General features: G+C 34.9%; 1 protein-coding gene across 1 annotated transcript; it reads left to right on the plus strand.

The window, feature by feature from the left end:
- The first annotated feature begins 1461 nt into the window (after positions 1-1461).
- Positions 1462-11220, plus strand: LOC123558267 (acetylcholine receptor subunit beta-like 1). The gene is made up of 6 exons (XM_053543166.1): positions 1462-2213; positions 2825-2997; positions 3615-3772; positions 4284-4406; positions 7470-7568; positions 7770-11220. Exons 2-6 carry the CDS (start codon positions 2826-2828, stop codon positions 8523-8525), a joined length of 1308 nt encoding a protein of 435 aa, XP_053399141.1. The 5' UTR covers positions 1462-2213; position 2825; the 3' UTR covers positions 8526-11220.
- The last annotated feature ends 15005 nt before the right edge of the window (positions 11221-26225 follow it).

A 26225-nucleotide genomic window follows, 5' to 3' on the forward strand; every position in this document is an offset into this window, starting at 1 on the left:
CATTTTTTTCGTGTAAGGTGTTCTCAAATTTCGTTGTTAATTACGCATGGCGGATAGTTTAACTGATGATAAGAACACATTTAAAACCTTTTCTGTCTCAGATCCTACATTTCAAGGGAAGGTAGGTAGAACTTTCTATGAAAACCTAGTATTCACTTGCTTGTTAAATTGAACTTTTCCCTATTATAATGAACACGACTGACTCTGCAATTCTGATTGGTCTAACGTAGCTTTCACACTATGTCAGATAGAGTCCATGAAGAGAATTCTTGGAGAAAAGGAAACGCTCCGTTTCCTTCCCTTCCCTATCGGTTTCTTTTTCACGAAGAATTCACTACATAAATTCTATCGGTTGCTGTTAATTGTCGAAATATTAAAACTACTTGCTTTATCAATCCGAATAATTATTGAAACTGCTAATTTGCTATGTCAATAAGAGAGAACCAGCCATGATCAATAATAGGGATATATCTGGGTAATTGGCAACATAATACCATTTGAAAAGGTGTTTCTGAATTCGCAGGTTCGTCACTATTGACGCAACAGATAAGGTCTGATGCTATATTAGTTGAAAAAAAGCTTAGTTGTGGTTTGTGGAGACGCGGTTTTCCCTGTTGGATATTCATCCTTGTTTTAGCATTTATTCATTACCCTGGATCGTGATTACAACAAATTATTTAATGTAAGCTAGGATTTATGTTCTTCGTATTTCAGTGAACAATGCAAATGCATTATTAATCACTTAGCGCTTTTAATCAGTCACATTTTTAAAACTTTCGAACTAAAATATTTAGGACAATAACATGTTCAGAAAACAATAATTCACCACTGATAAGCATTGCTTGTTCATGCAAAGTTTAATTACTTGTAAAAGGGATACACCTCAAGTTTAAGCATATTGTTCACAAAAGTAATTTTATTTTCATAGTACATGTACAAACAAAAAAATGAAAATAATCTGATTCGGTGAGTTCTAGATAGTGAGCACTCGCGTGATTGGTAAAATATGTGGAAAATTTCTCTAAAGTGTTAGTCACCAACTCTATTAGAAATATGTGGAAAATGTCTCCTCTAACGTTCCGAGGTGTCCATTCATATCTACTCGTGATTATTTACGTTGGGCGCAAAATGTAACAGGCTGAAAACACTTCAGGTCTGACCGGGAATCGAAACCGGGACCTCTCACACCTAAGGCGGACACTCTACCACGTCGCTATAAAAGCTAACTCTATAGCAAGGAAGTATAGGTACACCCTTATACTATACCCTACTACAGATGTCTCTAAACCTTTCGCCAAAGCTGCTGTATAAATGTTTTTCTAAAGCTTGTGTCACATTTTCTATATAAATATTTGTCGAAAATTTCTTCACAGCGTCTATGTAGAAAAGTGTGGAAAATATTTCCAAAGCTTTCGTCACAGTGTCTATATAGAACATTGTGGATTTTATATCTAAAGCTTCCGTCAGGGTGTCTATATAGAAATTTGTGAAAAATATCTATTAAGCTTTAGTCACCCTGTCTGTATAGAAATATTTGGAAAACGTGTCTAAGGCTGTCGTCACATTTTCTGTTTAGACATTTGTGGAAAGTGTGTCTTTCGCAGTACCAATACAAAGACTGTAAGTGCTTTTATATTTTCTGTTCCTTTAGGATCATGGAGTTCATTCAATATACCAGGAATAGAATTCCGCATAAGCCGGTGCTCGGGGCATGAGGGGAATTGCACTTTCCATTACCTCTCATGAACTTACTCAATCAAACCGAGTCAGCTCTTATTTTACTTGGTTGCAGTCTATTGTGCTTCCAAAGGATCTTCTTTTAGATTTTATTTACTCTATCATATATACTTAAAAATTTCAACTTTGATAAATTGCTTTCTGTTTCACTTATATTTAATATACGTTCATTTCTGTTTTAAAAATCCCCTTGTTCATTTAGGGGCATGTTCCTTTAATATCGTGTATATGACACGTTTCTTCAAACCAAACTGACATTCGGGGTTAGTGCAAATGCATTACAATTGTTTCGTGTTCATATTGCGTGTGCGTGTTTTAATTGATTTTAATTACAATATTTTTGTTTGACTAGTCACGGGTTTATAGTTTAGTAACGCCTTCATTTCTTATCATTCTACTTTAACTGTATATTTTTATATATACATTACACAAAAGCTGTATAGTTAAGACTAAGCAGATCAAAATACTTATCTAACGTATGTATTATTTCTAATATTTGGATTCGAAAATTATATTATAAGTGTGACATCAATAAATCTATAATAATACTGAACATGTGTTAAAGTTGACAATTTCGTTTATTATCATACGGTTTACGCAAAAAGTAAGATTCAAAATATATTTCATATTCAATTTCATATAATAATAATAATAATAATAATAATAATAATAATAATGATAATACAAAGTAGTAGCAGTAGAAGTAGAAGCAGTAGCAGTAGTAGTAATAATAATAATGATAAAAATAATAAGTATGATAATAGTATTAATCGTTTATAACTACTTAAGAGGCAGTAGGTTTGAGTTTTATTGTTTGTGGTTGTTGTAATGGCAGAGTAAAGATATAACTGACTATATCCGCGCCATAAGAAAACCAACATAGTGCGTTTGTGACCAATATGGATCCAGACCAGCCTGTGCGTCCGCGCAGTCTGGTCAGGATCCATGCTGTTCGCTAATGTTTTCTCTAACTGCAATAGGCTTTGAAAGCGAACAGCATGGATCCTGTCTGGATCCATGCTGGTCGCAAAAGCACTACGTTGGTTTTCTCATTACGCGGCTCATATTACCGTTCTTTTTATATTAGTATGTTTGTGAAGTATCTACGACTGTGTGTGTTATTGACAACACTGAGTGCACAGATACACCTTGGGTTATGTGCGGACGGAAATGATGCTAAGAATCTTAGAACACAATTGTTTGTAACGGACGGATACGATAAGAGAATAAGACCTTCGAACAACCAGTCTGATCCTATAGGTAAGCTTATCTAGTACTAATATCAAAATTATATAAGCATTAAAAATATATATCATGAAAGGAAATAGAAAGCTTTGGATAAGGTTTTAATGTTGAGGATAAAGAAGATGATTGGTAAATATAGTGTCTGTCAATGAAATTGATCTGGAAATATAGGTCGTATCATAATTTAAAAAAAAACTAACCTATACTCTTGTCTATTTACTGTACTTATATAAAAATTATTGATGATTTTGTTCCATGTCAAACCTGTCTAAAACTCACGAAACTTCTAAATGTGGCTTTCCTGTTGGACTTTCGTTCTTGCTTCCTATCTCTTTCTAAAATAAAAGTCTACATTAAAGTTAATAAATTTTACATTTGAGAGTTTCACTAAAATTGCCATCCCTATAGGGTATTTAAATGATTATTTTCCTTTGAAAGTTTTCCCCTAAATGTGGCCTTTCCAGTAAACTTTTGTCCTTGTTTTTTTTATCTCTTTCTAAAAGGAAAAGTTGTTTTACTTTTCAGCACTAATTTAAATTAACTTCAGTTTTACGTTAAAAATTTGAAAGCTAAACTAAAATTTCATTTGAATAGGGTTCTTCACATATTTATTCACCATTCTTTTGATTTAGAGGTGTACGTGAGTTTTTATTTATTGTCCATCAATGAGTTGAGTGAGACAACCGAGACGCTGAAGACTACGGGATACCTGTGGATTATATGGTATGACGAGTTTCTACAATGGACACCTGCAGACTATGGTGGACTCGAATATTACCACTGGCCACAGGTACATCATTATGCTAAAATAAATAACATAGTAGCTTTGCGACCTGCATCCGCGCAGTCTGGTCAGGAGCCATGCTGTTTGCTAACTGTTTCTCTAATTGCAATAGACTTTGAAAGCGAACAGCATGGATCCTGACCAGACTGCGCGGATGCGCAGGCTGGTCTGGATCCATTCTGGTCGCAAAGCCACTATGTTGATTTTCCCATGGCGCGGCTCAAATAATATCGATGAACTGCAGAACAAACGATCAAATAGCACTACTGTATTTTTAACGGAGGAAACATGTTATACTTACAGTATCTGGCAAAAGAAGGTATTTTACACTGTACCTGCAGCGATTATTTGTTTTACTCATTGACTGTATAAAATAACAGTCATTTCAATTTGTTACACTTCAGGAGCTAATACAATGCTTAGTGCTCTATATAGTCATTTATAAGTCAGAAGGCATAAGTAATTGCCTGGCAGCAAAACCCATATGTATATTTATGAGTGAAATATCTATTTTAAGGGAGATGTATGGAAACCGGATGTAGCACTGAAGAACTCATACTTAGATTACAAAGAACTGGGAGTATCATCTCTAAACGTGCTGGTTTATTCAGATGGTTATGTGGAATGGTACCCTTTCCAGGTATGTCACTCTTCAGGAGCTAATACAGTGCTTAGTACTCTGTATAGTCATTTATAAGTCAGAAGGCAGAAGTAATTGCCTGGCAGCCAAACCCATATATCTACTAACTCTGATCATCAACAAGATAATGAAATTTCGTTTACAAATGTCTTTTCTTGGATGTACGTTAGGCTATATGGGATACTATTAGCTTCGCTAAATATATTTATAAGTACGTTCAATGTAACAAGACAAAACGTCATGAAATTAATTATTCTTATTTCTAACAATTACGTTTTAATTGTAGTACTAGCTGTACTATTTAATGACATTTGTTGAGTATAAATACCGTATTTTCAGACTTTAATCAAGACATCTTTTGTGTACGAAATGATAGAACAAATCAATGTTCCCCTTTCTTTCGTCACCTTGCAATATGACCTGTCATGTATACGTATTACAATCGTCGAATATGATAGCTTAATCCTTTTGACAATGATTACTCGGCGGATAATTACAGTGAGTTTAATTAATTTTAGATAAAGACGTTGTAAATTATTCATTCACCCGATGATATCTTATTATTCTTTCATATAATGAATAGCAAATATTATGTTGGAAACAAGACAGGTGGTGATAACAAATATCAGGTGTTATAGAAAAGTATAACATGGTTCATGTTTTAAGGTGCCCCTGGCAGATGAGGTTCAAATATTATGACAGCGAAAAACAATTTTGTCACAATATTTTAAAGTGTAACTGTTTACGTAAATAATACCACGACTTACAAAAGCATACATATTAACAGACAGCGGAGTTCGCCGCAAAGATATAAAGTTTAACAGGTGCAGATCACAAGCATAAGAAACTAAAATGAATAAGATTAGATGGGGGAAATGTGTGATGGTAGAGGTTGTCGGGTGAGGGCTTATGGATACTAAGAGTAACATATTAAACAATATCAAGATATGTAAAAAAAATGAAAATAAAAAAAAACGGTTTGGTTGGGGTTGGGTGATGTGTGCATAGGGTAAGACAGGAGAAGGGATGAAATATACTACCGAACGCAAAAATTTATTAAGAAACCAAGTTAAAAAAAAACTGAAATTATTTTTTTTTCAGAGTGGAGGGGGTTACGTGGTGTTATGCGGGATTAATGTGAGCAAGGGAGATGACGGGCTACTAAGAGACACTTTCAAGAAACACACACACAAAAAAAAGCTTAATTGTTTATCGGGTTGGGGTTAGAGAGACTTTATCGACGAGATACATGAGACAATATTAAGAAAAACAAGAAACTAAGTTTTGAAAAAAGAAATCGCGTGGTGTTATACGTCGTGGGCTGGTATGAATGTGGACAGGGTTTAAATGGTTACCAAGAGACTGTACCAAAAAACAATAACATGAAAGTAACAGTAAAATAAATATATTTGATTGTTTTTGGTGGTGGGGGTTTGGGGGGGGGGGAATTAGGGGCATGTAGATAGATTGACACGCAGATGTATGAACAGTATTTCTACCAGTTTGGTTTAAGGCAAAATTTATTCAAGATAGACACAAGAAACATATCATACTTTTTTAAAAAATCATATCAAATTTGTTTTAAAAATGTTTAAATGTAAAAAAGGAGATAATTCTATCAAAATGACATCACTAGTTATGGAGCTCAAGTCATACTTTTGGACTTTTATTGACAAAGACAAACGAAAAGTATCAATGACCCATGACCTGAAATTACTGAGAAACTAATTTGCCGACAATCGCATACAGAATGTTGTTGATTTTAACCTTTGAGCTCATATTTGACCTATACCTTTGACTTACAGAACTGGTTCATGCGTTCTGCACATTGTCCCATTGCCATCTTCCTATAAGCAACTTTTTTCATTCAATATCTTAAATGGTTATTGAACTATGCTCCGGACACAAAATATGACGGACAGACGGACAGACAAACACACGAGCAATCAAAAAATACGTCCGTTTTTACAACACTGTCGTATAAAATGTGTGAAAAATTTTTGCCATCTCATTTTTTTAATATGGCATGATTTAACAGTGATGTGTACAATACTGAATTCAGTTGCACTCGCTTCGTTCAAATATGGGTTAATACTGCTGTTTAATTGTTCAATAAAATTCGGTCAGTATTGTACACAGTATTGTACACAACTGTTAACTTATCTCATATTACTACCTTTTACGAGTTCAATAGAATTTAGTTTTCTACTCAACACTGTTAAATCACCTCTTTATTTCATACCATAATATGAAAGACATTGTGTCTGAAATCATTCGTCCTCCACCTCTGGTTATTCATGTTGGGAAGCTGGCATTTACTTGCGGAGAACAGGTTTGTACTGGTACAGAATCCAGGAACACTAGTTAGGGTAACTGACCGCCGTTACATAACTGAAATACTGTTAGAAACGGCGTTAAACCCAAAACAAACAAACAAAAACCATAATACAAAAATGAAATGATGAAAAAGTGACAGAATTCACACATAGCTCTACCAGGTGCCCGCTCGTGATGAAATAATGCACGGAGGGGCACCTGGGGTCTTCCTCCACCATCAAAGCTGGAAAGTCGCCATATGACCTATAATTGTGTCGGTGCGACGTTAAACCCAACAAAATAAATAAATAACTATCATTTTACTAGACCTACCAGTGCTATAAAATCGAAAATTTTAAACATGATACATATAGGTATTTTGACATTCGTCATAACCGGCTATAGATTTCACAACGCTCGGTGTACAGTTTTAACTGAAGAAAAGGTATCACATCAATATCCACAATGCTGCCAAAGTTTTAAGCAAGAAAGGAAAGTGATTAGATGCAGAATTGCTATCAAGTTCGAAGTTTCAGCAGTTTTGATTTTACTTCATTCAATAAATATCATAAAATGAAATTATTTAACCTGAACATATTTGTAAAAACATTTTCAAAACATCATGTCTAAACACTCAAGCTCCCTTACGATAATTATGTTAGCAACATCGTTCATGTTCAACTATTCAGCATCAGATTAATCTGGTAGTATGGATTATATTTTAGTAAATGATGTGTTACTCTTCAGGTGTTCCAGTCTACCTGTTCCATAGATATTACATATTTTCCGTTTGATGTCCAAGAATGCAAGTTGAAGTTTGTTGCCTGGAGCTATTCGAAAGACGAGGTAAGGATATAAAAGTACTTTGTTTCTGTAGTTCCGTCCAGTTCACTCTATATGATTGTTTTCACTGCCCTGTAACTTTAGAATATGCTTTGAAGAAAGATGAGGTTTATTGCTTTTACGTAACCTCAAAACTGGAAATTTGCCGTTCTGTTTTAGAAAACTGATAATTGTGAAACTCATTCATTCTTCCATACATTTTAGGTCACTATGTATAGTGGAGCAAAGGGTATAGAAATGGAGGAGTTCGAAACCAACTCGGAATGGGATGTCATTGATACAAACTACACTGTCGACTGGGAATCTGGCGAAGCATCTGTAATCTTTAGTGTCAAAATAAAAAGGAAGCCACTGTATGTCCTTCTATCAGTGATCATGCCAATTATCATGTTGTCGGCCCTAAACATTTTTGTTTTTGTTCTTCCTTGCGACAGTGGGGAGAAAGCGAGCTATTCCATTACGGTATTTTTGGCATTTGCTGTGTTTCTGTCGATAATTTCTGCAACATTCCCGGAGAATTCGGAAGTGATAGCTTTATTCTCTATCTATCTGATCGTGCAGACATTACAGAGCACAGTAATTACACTGATTGCACTCGTGCTTGCTCGGTGCGCCTCATTTGATGCCGACGACACACCAGTACCTCACTGGTTACAGGGCATACTCACAGTGATGAGCTGTCAATGCGGCTGCAGAAGACGTATAAGAAAGAATCAAGTGGTAGATCTGGAATCTGATTCCAAAGGAATTAGTAAAATGAAAGAAATTGCGAAGACAAGATTTGCCTTTTCTAAGGAAAAAGAAGATGTTCCGAATGAGCAAGGGTCTCTGGTATCTCCTTTCAACACATGGAAGAATGTTGTCAACAGGCTTGACATATTGTTCTTTGTGTTCTTCACTCTCGTTCTAGTTGTCTCAACTTTGGTCTTTTTCACCACTACTGCAACCAGGAACACATAAACAGTTGTTGGATGATACAAAGAACTAAAATCAAAGATTTTCATTTGATATAAAACTACACTTTCTTCTAGATGTTGAATAACAAGTACTGATGCAAGGAACACAGTCACATAACTCTTGTAGAAGTTTAGTTACATGCAGATGTTTGTATATTAGCACTGTAACCTTGGTGATATTGGTTTAAAACCCTGCTCCGCAGCTATTTAAATTATATTGTGTGTATGCAACCCATGATTACAATAGGTAACAGTTAATGGCCACGCGTCACACTTCAGCACGCAAAACCATAGGGATTTTACATAGAATGGTATAACATTAGGACAGCACGTATTTATGCAATCTCGCCAGGCATATATATGTTTTTGACAACACAGAAAATGACGTCACTCGACCTTCAGCTATTTTCGGAAGTAAATAAAATGAAAGTAGAAATGCTAAATTTGAAAATGAAAGCCGCATTTTGATTCGTAGATAGTCAGGGGTCACGCGCAGGCGTCACCCCGTCTAAATGTATGCGCGTGGACTTCTTCTTTTTTTTCTTTTTGCTATTGGGGAGCCAATTTTCAGCACTTTGTTACGAATTGAAATTACCTGGGCTTTAGTACAGCATGTCAGCTTTTAATCCACGAAAAGATATTTGAGCTCTGGATAAGCACAAATCCCACAGTGGTCCGTAACGGACCAAGTGTACATTGATAATTTTGGAACTTCATCAAATCGCTCAAAATGTCATTTTTGATGTTGTCTGAGAATGTCAGTATATGCATCAGATGTAAGATATAACCGTATTTGAGAGCAGCAGACCTAGACATTTCAGAAATATTTTCAAAACAAGTTTCGTGTAATAAATGTTGTTTCTACGGAAGCGTGAAAGGGCCATCAGACGCTAATACGTTTTAGTACGTTAAGGCTGCGGAAAGGATATAAAATAGACTATTTTGACAGGTGCCACTGTTCATAGCCTGGACTTTCATGCTTTTTCCGTGACAATTTAAGGTTAAAAGGTAGAACTTGAGCAGGTCTTTAAGTGTTTTATTTCAACCATTTTCTTTTATTCTTTCAGTATAATATTAATGAAATAATATATAGCATGAAAGTGTTTATACTGATTCATACACGACACTGGGAAAAGTGAAATTGAAATGTTCAAATCTATAACTGCGAAATTCCGCTGGGTATATGTAAAGTGTGTTGTAATTTACATTATCGAACGTAAACCGAGTCTTGCATTATTTTGCTTGCATTCGTTCTCTGCTTCCATAATACCTTCTAACAGATTTTATCATACACGATACGTTCCGCGGAATGAATTAGGTACACCTTCGTAACATTTACCTTTCCGAAGGATGTAAAACTTCTTCGTCGTGTATTTATTAATCAAAACAAAATGTTGTTACATATCAGTTCGATACTAATTAAAAAAGAGATCGAATATTGTACTAGAAGTTACGCATAATGTCGTGACGGCTTAGTATAAATAAAATCCGGAAATTAGATCCCTCGGAAGCATCGAGAACAAGGCAAACAGTGAAAATTGCAGACTCGGTTTGATTGAGTCTGTTCATGGGCAGTAATGGAAAATGCAACACTGAAGTCAAAACAATATTTTTGATGCTACGTTTGACCAAGAAAGTTCTACTGATACATGCATATTATCTATTCATTTTATATAAATTAATAAGAGTTCTTAAATTTTAAAGAATATAAAGACTGTTATTTGTTTGAATATAAACTTGTTAAATTAATGTCAATGTAATACTGCATGATCGGATTATTTTTTTTCTTTAAATTTCTTTAATGTAGGATCTGATTCAACTCTATATGTTGAGAACTTCAGATTATACTAAAATTTAGGTGCGTGTGCTTCGGTTTTGCTAGGCTAACTTGAAAATTTGGACATCACACAAGTTTTCATTATGTATAGAATTTTTTGGGAAATCTTAATTTCGATAGCATTTTCATGAACTGAAGATTTTTTATAGATTTTAAAGGTGGTCAATCACATTTGAGCAACAATTTCGGACATTTCAGTTTTCGTATATTCGTTTGAGATTTGTTTAAGGAACAAAAAGACCCCCGTTAACTAGAGTTAGATCCAAGTTACAAATGTATAATTTGTTACTTTTTATTGTAATTATCTCCCTTTAATACAAAGGTGTTCTTTGTTTCATTTCAATATATTTTCTATTTTTACATTTGCATTTGATAAATATTGGAAATGTTCAACTACCTGAAACAAAAGGTAAGTTTTAAAACAACGTGTAGCTTCAGAATTTATTTATTTTGCGCAACCAAGATAGACAAAGGGAGGTAAAAATAATTTTATAAACTTGCATTTCTGATGAATTTTGGCAACATGTGTACTTGTCAATGCAAATCTTTGACATCGTAATTATAATAGTGCTCTTATTCATATTCCTTAGACAAAACATGTTTAGTAAATTCATATTTATGTTTAAATAACGCTATCTTGGTTGTGCAACCAGGATAGGAAAATAAAAGTTTAAAATACTTTGAGTGAAACTCTGACGTGTATTGAGAACTCGGAGAACGCAAATTAGTGTAGATGATCAGTTAGTTAAGTTTCGAACAAATCTATTGGCTAACCAAAATCTGATTAACCACCTTTACTGAAACTTCTCGCCTATGTAAATAAACATATTTATTTAATATGGCAAAATAAAATGTATAGGTCCGTGTGCTTGTTTCTTTTTTCTTTTAGATATTTGCCCATTATATGAGTTCCACACATTTCAAGCTGATTTTAAGACATTATCTGGAATTATTTAACATGTCAAAATTTTAATGTCACATTTTAGCTTTTAATTAGAAAGATGGTAAGATTCCGTGTTTTTGTAAATATACTCACAGATTATTTCATAAAATTATTTTTTGTTTCAATGTGTCGAGTCCTGGTTATAGTTTACGTTATCCGTTACAAGTTTACTTTCGGTTTATCAAACGTGCAGAACTACTTTATCAAGATATTTTTATATAGACCATGGAAGTGCCTAAGCCTCCTTTAATGTGTTTAGCAATAAAATGGGCCAAATCGCTAAGTTGAATGTTTTTTGTCATACTTTTAAAACAAGTTGAATTGCGAGCTCATTAAGTTCAAGGATCAAGCAAGTGACTTAATGTTTAAAGAAAAAATATACAACTAATGTTGTTCGGCTTAAACTCCTAAAGCTTTGAAATACTATACTTGACTTGTATTTTTGTTGAAGATCCAGTCAGATGAGGTCTTTGAATAAACAACATACGGGTCCTGTCAAACACATGTTTAGCCTTTGTCTCCTTGATTGAAACTGCAACTCAATATGTATTTGCCCTGTCTCTTTATGTTCAGCGCATGAACTACCACGATGCCTTGGCTATTCTTCGACAATACGCTTTACCTCGTCTGTAAGCTTTAACTTTCCTACTCACTCGGTATATTACCAAATTATTTTTCTCTATCAAAGCTTCACGATGCACACACAGACACTTGTGGCTTTGACAAGCTTATCTTAGTATTGGTCATCTATTTTCCGCATATTACCATCACACAGACATATCTGACGAACAAGTTTCCCAAGCATCTGGTAGCATTTTGAAAATACCCTAAAGTATTTTACTATCGGGCCTAAAAATACTCAAGATTCCAAAATTCTCCTCATAATGGCTCGTTGTTTACATACAGTGACTTTGTTCCGGACAATTTTATTTAACTTTATCCAACACAAATACACATGCTATTGGTGCCCATCGATTCAGCCCTTATAAATCTTTCCATCCTGGTATATAATATTACCTGTCACGGCCGTTATTTCTCTCATGCCAGTGATTTAGCGCTAGCCACATCAACTTTCAGTTGAATGTGTCCGTGGCGCTCGGCTGACATACCGTATCGATAACGCAGAGACAGGGGAACCAATTGTACATATTTGTAACACAAACTCTTACGTGGATGCACAGTCTATATATGATATTGTCTAAACTTCCTTAAAAGTATAACTTCTTTTCACTGGCCTTAAAGCTCAACTCCTAGTTATGGTACTGCAACCCTTCTTCTGTTTAGGAAGGTCAAACGTTTATTCTAAAAATTATTAATCCGCCTTGAATGTGTAGCTAAAATATCTTCTTTATCAAGGTACTGGGATTCGCAGAATAACCTAACTGCCATTTGTCTACCTATTTGTATGGCGAACTGTTTAGGTCAAAATGTCCCAGATACCACCAGTAGCAATACAATAACAATAAACTGGAAATTGTACCTGCGGGTATTATTAGTTACACTGCTTGTTGGTGACAGGATACGGGATATACTCTGTCTCGAAAATCCATATCAGGCTCGAGCTTCGCTCTCGCCTGATATGGATTTCCTCGACAGCGTATATCCCGTATCCTGTCACCAACAAGCAGTGTCGATTTTATCTTGCCGACTACCTTTTACATCCTCGCTGTACTGATTGACACAATTTTTATATTAATAAAGCTACTTACAGTGACAGTGCAGACTGGAATCCTGAAATCTTCTCTGGTTTTCATGCTTTGATTATAGTTGATTAACACCAGCCATAAAATGCAAAATGAACTGTATTTTGACAGAATCACAAAACACAGAAGCTCATTTATACAGGTTATGAACTGGTTTTGAAAAAAAATTTACGTTCCATCCTTTCGAAAAATCATCAGCTTGTAAACACGGTGTCAAAAATGTCTTAAAACTTCGGCTTTAGTCCCGTTTCCTGTTAATTCCTTTATCTTGCAGGTAGATTAAATGACCCTACAACAAACTGTTGTCTTACAAATGTGTTAATTCCTTTGCTTTTCGATGATGTAACTAAAACAACATCGCGGCCGTGCTTATTATATAATACTATATGTTCTTATATATAATTTCCACTAACTTCACGAAACTAAATTAGATAGGAAAAATGAGAGGGGCAAGAAAACACTATCTTTTTTTATCTCGGAAATGATATCTATAGCTTGGGCTTATAATCTGTCTTGTTTCAATTACCCTAGCGATGCGGCAGCCATTTTGTTTTTAATCAAAATTCATATCTGTAATGTACTAGCAGGATATGGAATATATCCTGTCTCCACGTGAGGTCTGTTGACCAATAGAAATGCAAGAATCTTGTAGGAGGCGAGATAAAATTTTATACCTACAGGTATAAAAATTGCACCTGCATGTATAATTTTATTACTACTGGTGGTATCTGGGAACTTTTAATCATTTTTATACCCGCAGGTACAATTTTTACAAGATATAAGTTTTATACCTGCAGTATTAATTTTGTACCTGCAGGTATAATTTTACATCCGCGGGTATAAAAGTATACCTGCAGGTATAAAAAATTACCTGCAGATATAAAAATTGTACATGCGGGTATAAAAGTGATTAGAATGTGTACACACTATATAAAATCATACTCGCAGGTACATTTCCAGTTTATACCTGCAGGTATAATTTTATACCTGCATGTATAGAATTATACCCGCAGGTATAATTTTATTACTACTATGGTGTCTGTGTACTTCGGTCCCAAATGGTACGCCATATATTTGTACCTTAGTACTCCAGTGCTTTCTATATATGTGCACTCTGACGGGTGATATTAAAAGATGTCGCTTCTTATTAATCTAAATTCATACGAAGTGTTCAGTAACGAATCCTTGCTCTAACAAATGGTTGGTTCCCTAATGTATATAATGTAATGCGTAATAACTCGATCCAGCTATGACTGACTGTAATTGACCTAACTAAACCAGGAGGAACCAATATTTTATTATAAACAGCAAATAAACAACAGTATAGCAAAGAGAGTCATCACTATCTGTAATTAAGTATTACATTATTTATACATCAAACAAACAAAAGAAGAAGTAAAAGAACAAGCCTCAAAAACAGTGTGTGACTTGATTCTCATAAACTCGCAAGTGTAGTATTGTAGAGACATGAACTAGCAAGAATCCAAGTAGGATCTACCAGTATCTTTCTTTATCTTGCCTCCTACAAAATTTTTGCATTTCTATTGGTCAATAGACGTCACGTGGAGACAGGATATATTCCATATCCTGCTAGTACATTTCAGATGTGAATTTTGACTAAAAACAAAATGGCTGCCGCATCGCTAGCGTAATTGAATCAAGTCAGATTATAAGCTCCAGCTATAGATATCGTTTACTGTTTTTTTGCCATTCTATTTTTTTCCTATCTAAATTAGGTTCGTGAAGTTAGTGGCAATAGAAGAACAGTAACTCTGTATGGGACGGCCGCGATTGCCAGGTTGAAATGTTGTTTTAGTTAAATCATCGTAAAGCAAAGGAATTAACACATTTGTAAGACAGTAGTTTGCTGTAGGATCATTTAATCTACCTGCAAGATAAAGGAATTAACAGGAAACGGGACGAAAGCCGAAGTTTTAAGACATTTCTGACATCGTGTAATCTGATGATTTTTCGAAAGGATGGAACATAAAAGTTATTCAAAACCAGTTCATAACCTGTGTAAATGAGGTTCTGTGTTTTTGTGATTCAGTCAAAATACAGTTCATTTTACAGTTTATGGCGGTTGTAAACTATAATGAAAGCACGATGACCAAAGAAGATTTCAGGATTCCAGTCTGTACTGTAACTGTAAGTAGCTTTATTAATATAAAAATTATGTCAATTGCAGCGAGGATATAAAAGGTAGTCGGCAAGATAAAATCGTTACACTGCTTGTCCATATCATGGATTTCCTCGACAGCGTATATCCCTTATCCTGTCACCAACAAGCAGTGTAACTAATAATGCACTAAAACTGAAACACTATGCTTAAATTTTGTAGTTAAAAGTTAAAACGAACTAACTAGATTCAAATTGCCTTCCGGAGGTACGTTTTCTGAATGAAATAGGTAGATATATTTCTAAGACATTATATTTAACTGGCTATTTTCGTCTAAAGAAATAAGGATTCCCTATTCCCGAACATTATTCTTTAAATTAATGAATGCTTGAATCGGTTTCTTAGCTCCGTGTAGACGGTCGAGTCCAAAATCTTAAGGAGGTAACGGTAGTCAGAGAAACTAGAACGGTCATCTTTCCATCTACATCAGCTCACAAAAAAGTAAAATGGTTAGGAGACATTTTTCTGACCACAGTTGTTTTCGTCTAGTCACATTCTACACGGCTACTAAACGCTAGCGCCGCCACCAAATTGTGGTGATAAATAAAAGAGCTATCGACATTTCCGTGGTGCAGCTATCGCCCGTTTCTACTTTTAAACACGCGAGTAAAATGTCTATTTTATCTTATACTTTTATTGATAGAACTTTTTTCGAAAATCGGAGAATGTAGTTCCGAGTAACAACACTTTTACTACAGGTTGGCTGTAATTTCATTAAAATAATATGCAAATTGTGGTGTCAGGAGCTTTTCTCCCGAATCTGACAGTGGAACATTTTCAAATCGGCCAGTATTCGAACACCATTCCGATGAATAGGCACACTGTAAGAACATTCCTGTGCATGCAAATTGTGTAGAAATGATAAATAATTATATAAGCACACACCATGAATAATAGAATCTCGGGTTAGAAGAAATTTACCAGGATTTTTAAAATTGGTGGCGCTATAACTCTAGTGATGGCGCTATACAGTAGTGGTGGCGCTGTTAAGGCATTCAATAATACGAACTGCTGACACATCCGGAACAAAACGAACACTAATTTTTTCTAATTGATAATTTTCCTGCAAGGAATTATGTTATTAAAGAAAAAAAAACACGATTATAGTTTATTTACCTTTATGAAACATTCCATAATGTTATACTTGTAGATTATTTTGCGATCATGTAGAGGTTACTACATGTATTTTTTTTTGAGCAACGTATTTTGGGTATAGTGTGGGATAGGCTGATAACATCGATTATTGTAGAAATTTCCGTGGCTTGCAGACAGACATTTTCATATAATAAAATTGAATATATTAGCCACTAATCATATACAACAGCGCAACCACTACTGTATACCGCCATCACTTTAAAAAATAGTCGTGTTTTAACTTTTTACTGTGTTTTTCGTAATTCTTTGGTGTATGGGAATACGTGTAATTCATTTCTACACCATTTGCATGCGCAGGTATATTCTTACAGTGTGTCCATTCCTCGGAATGGTATTCGAATACTGGCAGATATGAAAATATGCCACTGTCAGATTCGGGAGAAAAGCTCCTGGCACCACAAATTGCATAATATTTTAATGAAATTACCGCCAACCTGTAGTTAAAGTTTCGTTACACGGAACTACATTCTCCGATTTTCGAAAAAAGTTCTATCAATAAAAATACAAGATAAAATATACATTTTACTCATATGTTTAAAAGTAGAAACGGGCGATAGCTGCACCACGGAAATGTCGATAGCTCTTTTCCTTATCACCACAATTTGGTGGTGGCGCTAGCGTTTAGTAGCCGTGATTCTATGAAAGTATACATGCGACTTTGATCAGTCATTTACAGGTAATATGGTACACAGGTCTCGCGCTACGTGTGTAATTAGGGCCATTTTTGTGTTAAGTTATCCGTATCTTGAAATTTTACTCGTTTTTATCATAATAACAACGGTTTGGTAGACTTCAAATGTCTTGCTAAGTATATGTAATACATTCGTTTGCTCTGCTTTTCCCTGACATTTTTCAAAAAATTGTATTTCATTGGTTTTATTTTCTCGCATAGTATCAACACAATTTGTGGAATTTTCAAATTTACTCTCCCCACCACACTGTCAAACAAAGTAAAAACATATGCCTTAACTGCATTAATCAGGTATCCACCCACTGGACAGATGTATTGAGTATAGACATCATCCAGCGAGAAAGATAATCGAATGCCTTACTTGGCTTGCATTTAATATTTCGCATTCTACATTAAATGTGCTTTTGGCCTTTGTTCTGTTATCGTTGACGTAGAGCATGAAAAAAGTCTCCGATACCCCTTCTCGTGCTGCAGTTATAAGTTTCACTTATGATGGCAATGTTAATTTCCAATTATGGAAATTATTGATATCCAAAGGTGATCACTCTCATGTAAGCAATATTTTATGACATTTGCGGTTTAAAGGCTTATCTAAGGAATAAATAGACCAATTTATAGAGAGTAAGATCATTATTAGACCTATACGATTAATTACTCTTTTTTAGATTTTGTAATAACTCTCTTTTACATGAAAATATTTAACATGAGGGCCAAGATGGCCCTAGGTCGCTAACCTGGGTAACACACCCTAACAGTGTAAGCATATCTGACCCAGTGATTTCATGGAGACAAATATTCTGACCTATTTTCATCAAGATTGGACCAACGGTGTGGCCTCTTGAATGTAAACAAGCATTTTCTTTGATTTGACCACGTAACCTAGTTTTTGACCCCAAATGACCCAGATTGACATTTAACCCAGGGGAGGGTTGAAGCAAAATAGTGGCCTCTAGAGTGTATACAAGTTTTTCCTTTAAAGAACAAACCGTTTCTTAGGCAAATGAATTTTATGGGTAGATATAATTATTTATGTCATTGTTGTACATTTGGGCGAATTGGTCCCATTCTGAATTATGTTTATTTATGTACTACGGTAAAAGTCAATCAGGGAGCTCCTTTTATTACGTGATACCGTTGAACCAATCGGGAAACGGTATCTACCTTCTTCGTAAACATTCCAGAGTGAAAAAAAATTATTTTGGCTAATTTCTGGTTTTATCTTAAGTGATTCGATTGAATTTTATAGTAATCTAATACATAATATATTTATAAACTGCAGCGGAAATCTAACTTGTATTAAACACAAATAGGTTTGAATTGGTCAGCTGCTACAGTTTCAAGCATCTTTATTTATTTGACCAACATCTGTTTAATAATCTTGAAAAATAGTCCATCATTTATCGTGGTAAAGAAGGGAAACACTGACGGTGTAACAAACTTCTTTTTCCAACGGAGGCAGGTATTGAACTTTTCTAAGATACTGTTAAGTATCTCTCACCTAACTAGAAGGCCAGATCCGTTCTTCCTAGGGAAGACGTTTTTAGGTGTATCTTCTTTCAGGTGTAAATTCATCCTCTCTGTTCAGCTTTCTCCTTCAGGTCAAATCGCTGAAAATTGAGAACGATCACTGCATCTTATTGACGAACAATATAACTTCTTCTTGCGTACCTGTTTTCTATGGAAAAAAATATTTGATGAAGTATGAGCTGCATCTAACTGTCGTGGTCAGTTTTATAATTCATATCATAAGTGTTATTAAACTTTGGTTTTATTTGCGAATTAGCCCGACTACACTTCTCAAATAGATGAAGTAAAATATAGTATGATATGTACCTTGGAATGGAAGTTTGAAAAATAAGGCTATTCATTTTATATCGTATAGTACTCTATACATGCTGTATTGACTCTGTTCATGCTCTTGACAACAAAAATTCTTAATTTGTTTTAACATATACAAGCGTTACAAAGAAACTTTAACTGTAAACACGTCTCTGGTTTGGTAATTCGTATCATGTGAGAAGTGTGCTTTCAATGTGTTGTAAATGGTTTGCACACTGGCCTTCCAATCCTGAGGTCTGGGGTTCGATCCCCGGCAGCTACTCGGGAATTTTCAGAAACGCTTTTCAGTGTTTCCCACCCAACTAGAGGTGTACTGGTCAGAAACCCAGGCAATCCTTGCGTGTATCAGTGCTATACACTGGGCACGTTAAAGAACCAGGCTGTCTATTCGCAATGAGCTAGGCTAAGTTAGCCGGACAAGCCTGTATCTGATTTCTGATCTCTCTGTCGTGGGGGCTTTGTCTCACTCTGTCCCTCTGGTCAGATCGCTCTGTGTCTGTACTAGTAGAGGATGAATTATGCGCCCTGTGTGGCTGCATTTGAACTATGTAAAGCGCTTTTGAACGTGAAATTGATCATGAAAAGGGCGCTATATAAATCTGGTATAATAATAATAAATGGCGGTAGTGATTTTCATCCCTCCTGAGCACGAAGTACAAATAGTGAGATATTAGGGTCATTTGATGTCTGTCAAACGTCGGTCGTCCGTCCTTCCGTTGACCGTCTGTCGTCCATATGTTTTAAGAAAATCTCCTTCCAAACAACGATGCAAATGTCGACCAATTGCCACAGAAATATTCCTTCAGTGGTCTACTTTCAGAGTCCTTTCGTAAACTAGATGGTTTGGTCATATTGAGAGAATTTTACACATAAAATAGAAAAAGTGGAAACTCCACAGGTCGCTCAACACAACAAAAACGAAAATTTTGCAGGCTCGGTTTGATTGAGCGAGGTTTCAAAGGGCAAGTGAAAAAAAGTTAGCGACCGTATCCACTTGGCCACGGAGATCACTATTGATTCGATAAACAGTTATGTCCAGTTAATCACCCGTTCATGAATATAATATCAGTGCGATTAGAAGCCATTCAGCAAGTAATTAATACATTGATTTATTTCAAAGCAGTATCTGCATATTAATCATTTGGGATGAATATCTAAAATTGCAAATTTTAATTCTATATTCAGCACTCCTAGTGCTTTCAGAAAAGATAACAAAAGTAGAATATTTCTAATCAAACAAATTGATGAGCAATCAATGATATCATTCGGTTCATTTCATTTTATCATCATCTGGCATTACATTTGTGAAAGGAAATGAGGGGTCGCAAACAGACATTATTCATATTTTCGTCATAAGATTTTCTAACTCTGTAACGTCTTTAAAACAGAATAGAATCGATAACAAGCCTATAATAATACAGCTTAGTTTTTCAAACGTTTAAACCTTCAGTTGTTGTATCCAAACTATCAAAAAAAACTATACTCGTGATGAATATTGAACGCGGTGTACAATGTAAGAGAAAACTGTTTTTTTTTTCAAAAGAAGTATGTCCCCGCGAACCTACCATGCAGAAAATTCCACAAATTCACGACCATACCTCTAGAACCATAACAGTCCCTAGGCTTGGCAGCGGTAACGGTTGTGGGGTTTAGTTGACTTCCAACCAGTGGTTTAAGAGAGGTAGCACAGACAAAGGGTCATGAATCCACTGAAAATTATTTAATCAGAACATGGCGGTAATATTGCACAACACAATGTTTGTCATTATAGTTCAAGTTTTAATGTTCTTGATACGCTGGTGCAGAATGTTGTGGTTTCAGATGTTTGTAATGACACTGGTATCTTCTGGAAAGTGTAACAACGTACAGTTATATAAGTATACATAGTTGAAAGTTTTTGAATTTCAAGCACACGCGTGTATGACCAAGGTGCTATTGTAGACACGTGTATGCTGATAGCCTGGCCCAATTATTTTCAAGTGCACACTCAATACTCTTAAGTGAATCAGTTAGATTTCTTGACATTTGGAAAATATTGGGCCTACTACATACTGAATGTTTCATCTCACATTGTTTTGTGTAAGATTTTAAAGAAATTGTTACATAGTTTTGAAAGATTTAAAAAAAAGTTACAAAGGTTGATTTGGTTTTTGGTTTTGGTGTCGAGGCCAAATCGACCTTTTAAAGCCTTAATCTGCTTTTACTAATGATCTTAGGTAACTCACAGTTTGTCTTCTTTCGGCTCGGCAGCGTATCGTAATGGCAGGAGTACTTCACTTCGTAATGTTGCAACAACCCATTTTGAAATTCGACATCCTGTCTGCGGCTCCAGAAATGTTAGAGGTTGTGTCACGTAACGAGTCTGAACGTTTTTGATGTTTTTTTACACAGTAAAATATTTTGTACATAACGTCAGCTTGAAATAACTGACCATTATCACTACCTAGGTTTAACTTTTTCTGCATCTGGTTCTTTTCTTAAAGCAAGACAAATTGAAAGCCAACAAGTAAATAAGGCCATGCATCTCTTATTCACAAAATCAAACAACGCAGGTTTACCACCAGAGTTATCCATTAAGTTATTTGATCATACCGTTTTGCCATTTTAACATACGGCTTGGAAATGTTTGGTTTTGAAAATCTAGATCTTCTTGAAAAAGTCCAAAATGTTTTTATGAGACGAATTACCACTGCAAGAAAAAGCATTCCGAAATATGTGCTCAATGGAGAGCTTTGGAAAAGTCCGATTTATATAAATGTTTATACGAAAGTCACGTTTGCTGCGCGGTAAAGAAAACAAATTGCGGTAAACTACATTAGTATATATGCTTAACCAGACAAATGTCAACTTTAAATGGATTGGTAAGATTAAAGAAATTCTTGAAACTGTTGAGAGACCCGAAATCTGCATCAGCATATCTTACTGCACTGAAATACTCGTAAACTTGTAAAACATTTTGATAGATCGATATAAACAGCACTGGTACAAGCAGTTACAACAATCCAATAAGGGCAGAATCTATTGTACTTTTAAACATTAAACTTAAAAATACGGAGATATTTTAATATTTGAACAGAACAGAACAGAACATGTATTTATTAGTCTTAAGCATATAACAGCTTATCGACATATACGTAAACAATTATATAGTGCATGGCATGCGTAATACATTGACAAATCATACATTTTCATGGAATTCAAAACAAAACATAATACATACACAAATAAACAAACACCAAAAGCACAACGAGCACAAAAAGCACAAAAGCGAGAATCCACATAATAATACAGGTAAAGGTGAGAGTTACTGTACATTCTCTCGAAACTGAAACTGTCTCAATTTAAACGCTTTAATGATAAACACTGCTAATTTAATAAGGACATTTTTATTTTTTGAGTTTAGTAATTCAATGAATTTCATAACACTCGGATGTCTATAGTAGTAAGTATTAATATAAATCCTCCTTAGATCACTGTATAATTTGCATTTTATGATAAAATGAAATTCGTCCTCAATGTCATTGAGGTCACAGAGGACACTTTGCCTTTGTTCTCTTGGCACTGCTTCGTTGCCATATCTGGATTTCTCAATCAGTTAATCGTGCGATCCTAAGCGAATTTTTGCTATTGCCCGCCTGTAATTTAAATTATTTAATACAAGTAAATATTCTTCCAAAAGCGGAAAATATTTATCTGTTTAGATATCTTACTTGCAATAACCGTCTCCCAATTGAAATAGCACGTTGGAGTCTTGGAAATGTGCACCTAGATAACACGTGCAGGCTCTGCGGTTCTGAAGAACATGCTCTGAGCAACACTATTTACGAAAATGTACCAATTTTACTAGGGAAAGAAGCAGCCAATAATCCATAGCGGCAAGATTTTCTATATAGAAATAAGAAGGGCACGTACACATTTCACTTAATAACAAAATTACTAAAACTAAGAAACCTTAGGTGCAAAAATATTTCTAAAGTTCAACACTTGATTCATCACACGGTATGTTTTAATTAAACTTTATTTTTATTTTTGATTCGTTCCTGATGTTTAATGCCATCATTTCTTCATTTTTTTCCTTCTATTTTCCATATAAAATGTGTAAAAATCTCATACATGCGTTTCTTAAAAGTAGTTTTTTTTGGATAAAACCATTGATATGTAAGCTTAGGGGCAAATGATTTCCTACTCTCAATAAATTTATCTTTTGAATGATATCTATTTCATTTTTGTTAAATAAAAATTTGATTCGTTCTCAGACGGATAATGTTCACTGATTTTGAAGAATATTTAACTTCAGTACGAAGTTGTTGTTGTAGCGTTATGTGCAGACGACATATCAATGTCGCATGAACTGCGGTATCGTGATTAATAGGTTATAGTATTTGGTAAATTTGTAGTTGAATTTTTTATTCGACACAATGAGTGTAAGTTTTAAATCAATTTTGTTTTGCGAATAATTCCTTCTGTGTAAATTTCACAAATTTTACAACATGAGAATATCAATTAAATATTGCAGTTAATATCCTAGTTCTAAAAAGAAAGAGATGCGCATTTCTTCTTATGTTGTTTTTCTTACCTTTTTTAAATTTTCGTTTAAACATCAGTGTCAGTTATGCCAATTACAATGTATGATATAAGGATGATAACAGATAATTTTTCCATGAATGCAAGATAAATATAAAAATATTTTCAGGTCAGTGTTTTCATGATATCAACTAACTTTTTATGAAATGAGAAAACAATGATCCTGATCATTTTTTTTTTTCATTATGTGGAAATATAATCTTACTTTCGTGACAATTTGAACTGGGTTTTATTTTATTATTATTTTTTTTTTTAGTTATCATGAAAATCGTCAGTATGAAACTTTCATAACTGATTGTAAATGATTTTACATGAATGTCATTTCTATACTGTAATGAAAGCTGATAGAAATTGTTGATCCATCACGTGATGTAAGCGGTAATGGTCGTCTTTTAAAAAACTGATAGTGAAACTTGATAATTTGGATATTTTAGTGTTAATATAAGTTATTATCAGTGAAAAAGAAGTCGGAATAATAAGCATTATGTTAGTGCACTTATTAATATGACTAAAAAGACAAATAAGAAACGAAAAGAAAGGAATAGTAGTGATGGCGAAGCGAACAATAGCAAAATACCTAAACAAAGAGGCCCGTCTGTGGAGCAGGAGGTATGCGTTTCTGTAAGTGAGATTTTAGGGAAAACTAACACAGTGTTATATGGGGAAGACAGTGTAAGTCATTTACAAGAGGGTGATTGTGCTAGTGCCAGTGCTAGTGCTAGTACTTGTGCGGACATAAGTGTATTCGAGGACTCTGGGAATAATCCTACTCCACACAACACCAACAAAATGGCGGAAAGTAATAAAGAGCCTACTAACGCTGACATTGTCAAAATTCTTGAAAACATTAATAATAGATTAGGAGCTGTTGAGCAAAAACTTGATGGACTTGATAAGTTAGAGAAACGGATGGATACGTTTGAAAAAGATATGAGGAGCCTGTGGGTCGCGATAGACGAGAGGAGCAAGCGGGTGGACGAGCGTGTGGCCAAGGTGGAAGACAAGGTGGACGGGATGGATATCGGGGCGGGGCTGATGGCTAACCGGATTTCGGATCTTGAAAAGGAGAGGGACTCTTTAAGGGACGATGTTGTTTATTTGAAGTCGCAATCAATGCGCAAAAATCTTGTATTTACCGGGATACCGGAAGACGGGGACCATGAGTCATTCGAGGTAACGGAGAGAAAACTACGGGACCACCTTCATACGGTGATGAAGGTTGCTAAGGAAACCGCTCAAGGTATCCGGTTTGAGCGGGTCCATCGCTCCCCGAGCGCGCCGACTCCGGGAAAGACCAGATCTATTGTGGCCAAGTTCACTTATTTTCAGGATAGGGAGCTTGTGCGTAGGCAGTATAAGGAACTTATAAATACTAAGTATAATGTATTTGAACAGTTTCCCCCGGAAGTGGTTGCAAAACGACGGAGGCTACTTCCAAAGATGAAAGAAGCACGGAGGCAAGACAAGAAGGCGTGGATTGCGTATGATACGCTCTACATCGATGGTGTGGCCGTGAAGGAATAGGGACACGTTGAGGGTGAGCTATCTGTGCTTTCTTGGAATGTACAGGGACTTTCTGCTCATAAACAGCAGTGTGCCAATTTTGTAAATATTATTTCATCCCATGATATTTGTTTTCTCTTTGAAACCTGGTCTTGTTCTAAAAGTAATATCAACCTAAATGGTTACATTTCACATAATATGTATAGAAAGTTTCAGCATAGAAATGCCCGTAGAAATAGTGGTGGTGTTTTAATTTGTTATAAAGAACATTTAAAAGATGGTATAACAATTGTTAAAAATGATTTTGACACCATTATTTGGCTTAAGTTAGACAAAAATTTCTTTCATATTGAAAATGATATATACCTGTGTGGTGCTTATATTTGGGGTGAGGATTCCCCCGCATACAATACTTTCAATGTTGATCTATTTGATTTGTTGGAAACTGATATATCTACTTTTGAAGAACTTGGGAAAGTACTTGTTTTTGGTGATTTAAATAGTCGTGTTGGCAGTAAGCGCGATTTTATAACGCATGATAATTTTAATTCTTTAACTGATGATGCAGATTATGAGCCAGATATTTCCTCTGTCAGGGCCTCAGTAGACACTAGATTAAATAATCATGGTATTAAATTACTAGATATTTGTAAATCTACATGTTTACGTATTGTGAATGGTCGAGTAGGTAATACTGATAAATACACTTATTTTTCCGATAACGGATCATCGGTTATTGACTACCTATTAGCGCATGAGCGCAGTTTTTCATTGTTAAAATATTTTACAATCGGGTCATTTAATGAGTGGAGTGATCACGCTCCGTTACATTTTTCATTATATTGTAATAATAAAACACCTGACCCGTATAGTTATTCTGAAGTCAAATATAAATGGGATAATAATTTTAAAGCCCAATTTAGGGCTGGAATTATATCTATGTTACCACATTTTAATACTATTGTAAATTATATTGATTGTACTAATAAAGAATCCGTTAACGAGGTTGTAAATTCTTTTACAAATATTGTACGCAATGTAGCGGACCCTTTATTCTCTAAACATTGTACTTTTAAAGATGTACCCATATTTGACAATGATTCTTGTATAAAAAATGCTGAGTGGTTTGATGCAGATTGTGCTAATGCTCGAACTCATATTTTAGATGCCTTGAATTTATATAATGTTTGCAAAAATGACAATAGTCGTACTGAGTTATGCCATAAGAAAAAAGTGTATAAGGATTTAGTACGCAAAAAGAAAAATCAAC

Source organism: Mercenaria mercenaria, chromosome 5 (assembly GCF_021730395.1).
Source record: "Mercenaria mercenaria strain notata chromosome 5, MADL_Memer_1, whole genome shotgun sequence".
In the NCBI taxonomy this organism is placed as follows: domain Eukaryota; kingdom Metazoa; phylum Mollusca; class Bivalvia; order Venerida; family Veneridae; genus Mercenaria; species Mercenaria mercenaria.

Bases quoted from the DNA above. Each gene is read 5' to 3' on its own strand.
- LOC123558267 (XM_053543166.1), top strand. From the start codon at position 2,826: ATGTTTGTGAAGTATCTACGACTGTGTGTGTTATTGACAACACTGAGT. The intron at 4,407-7,469 runs GTATGTCACTCT...GTTACTCTTCAG, and splicing joins TGGAATGGTACCCTTTCCAG to GTGTTCCAGTCTACCTGTTC. The intron at 7,569-7,769 runs GTAAGGATATAA...CATACATTTTAG, and splicing joins GGAGCTATTCGAAAGACGAG to GTCACTATGTATAGTGGAGC.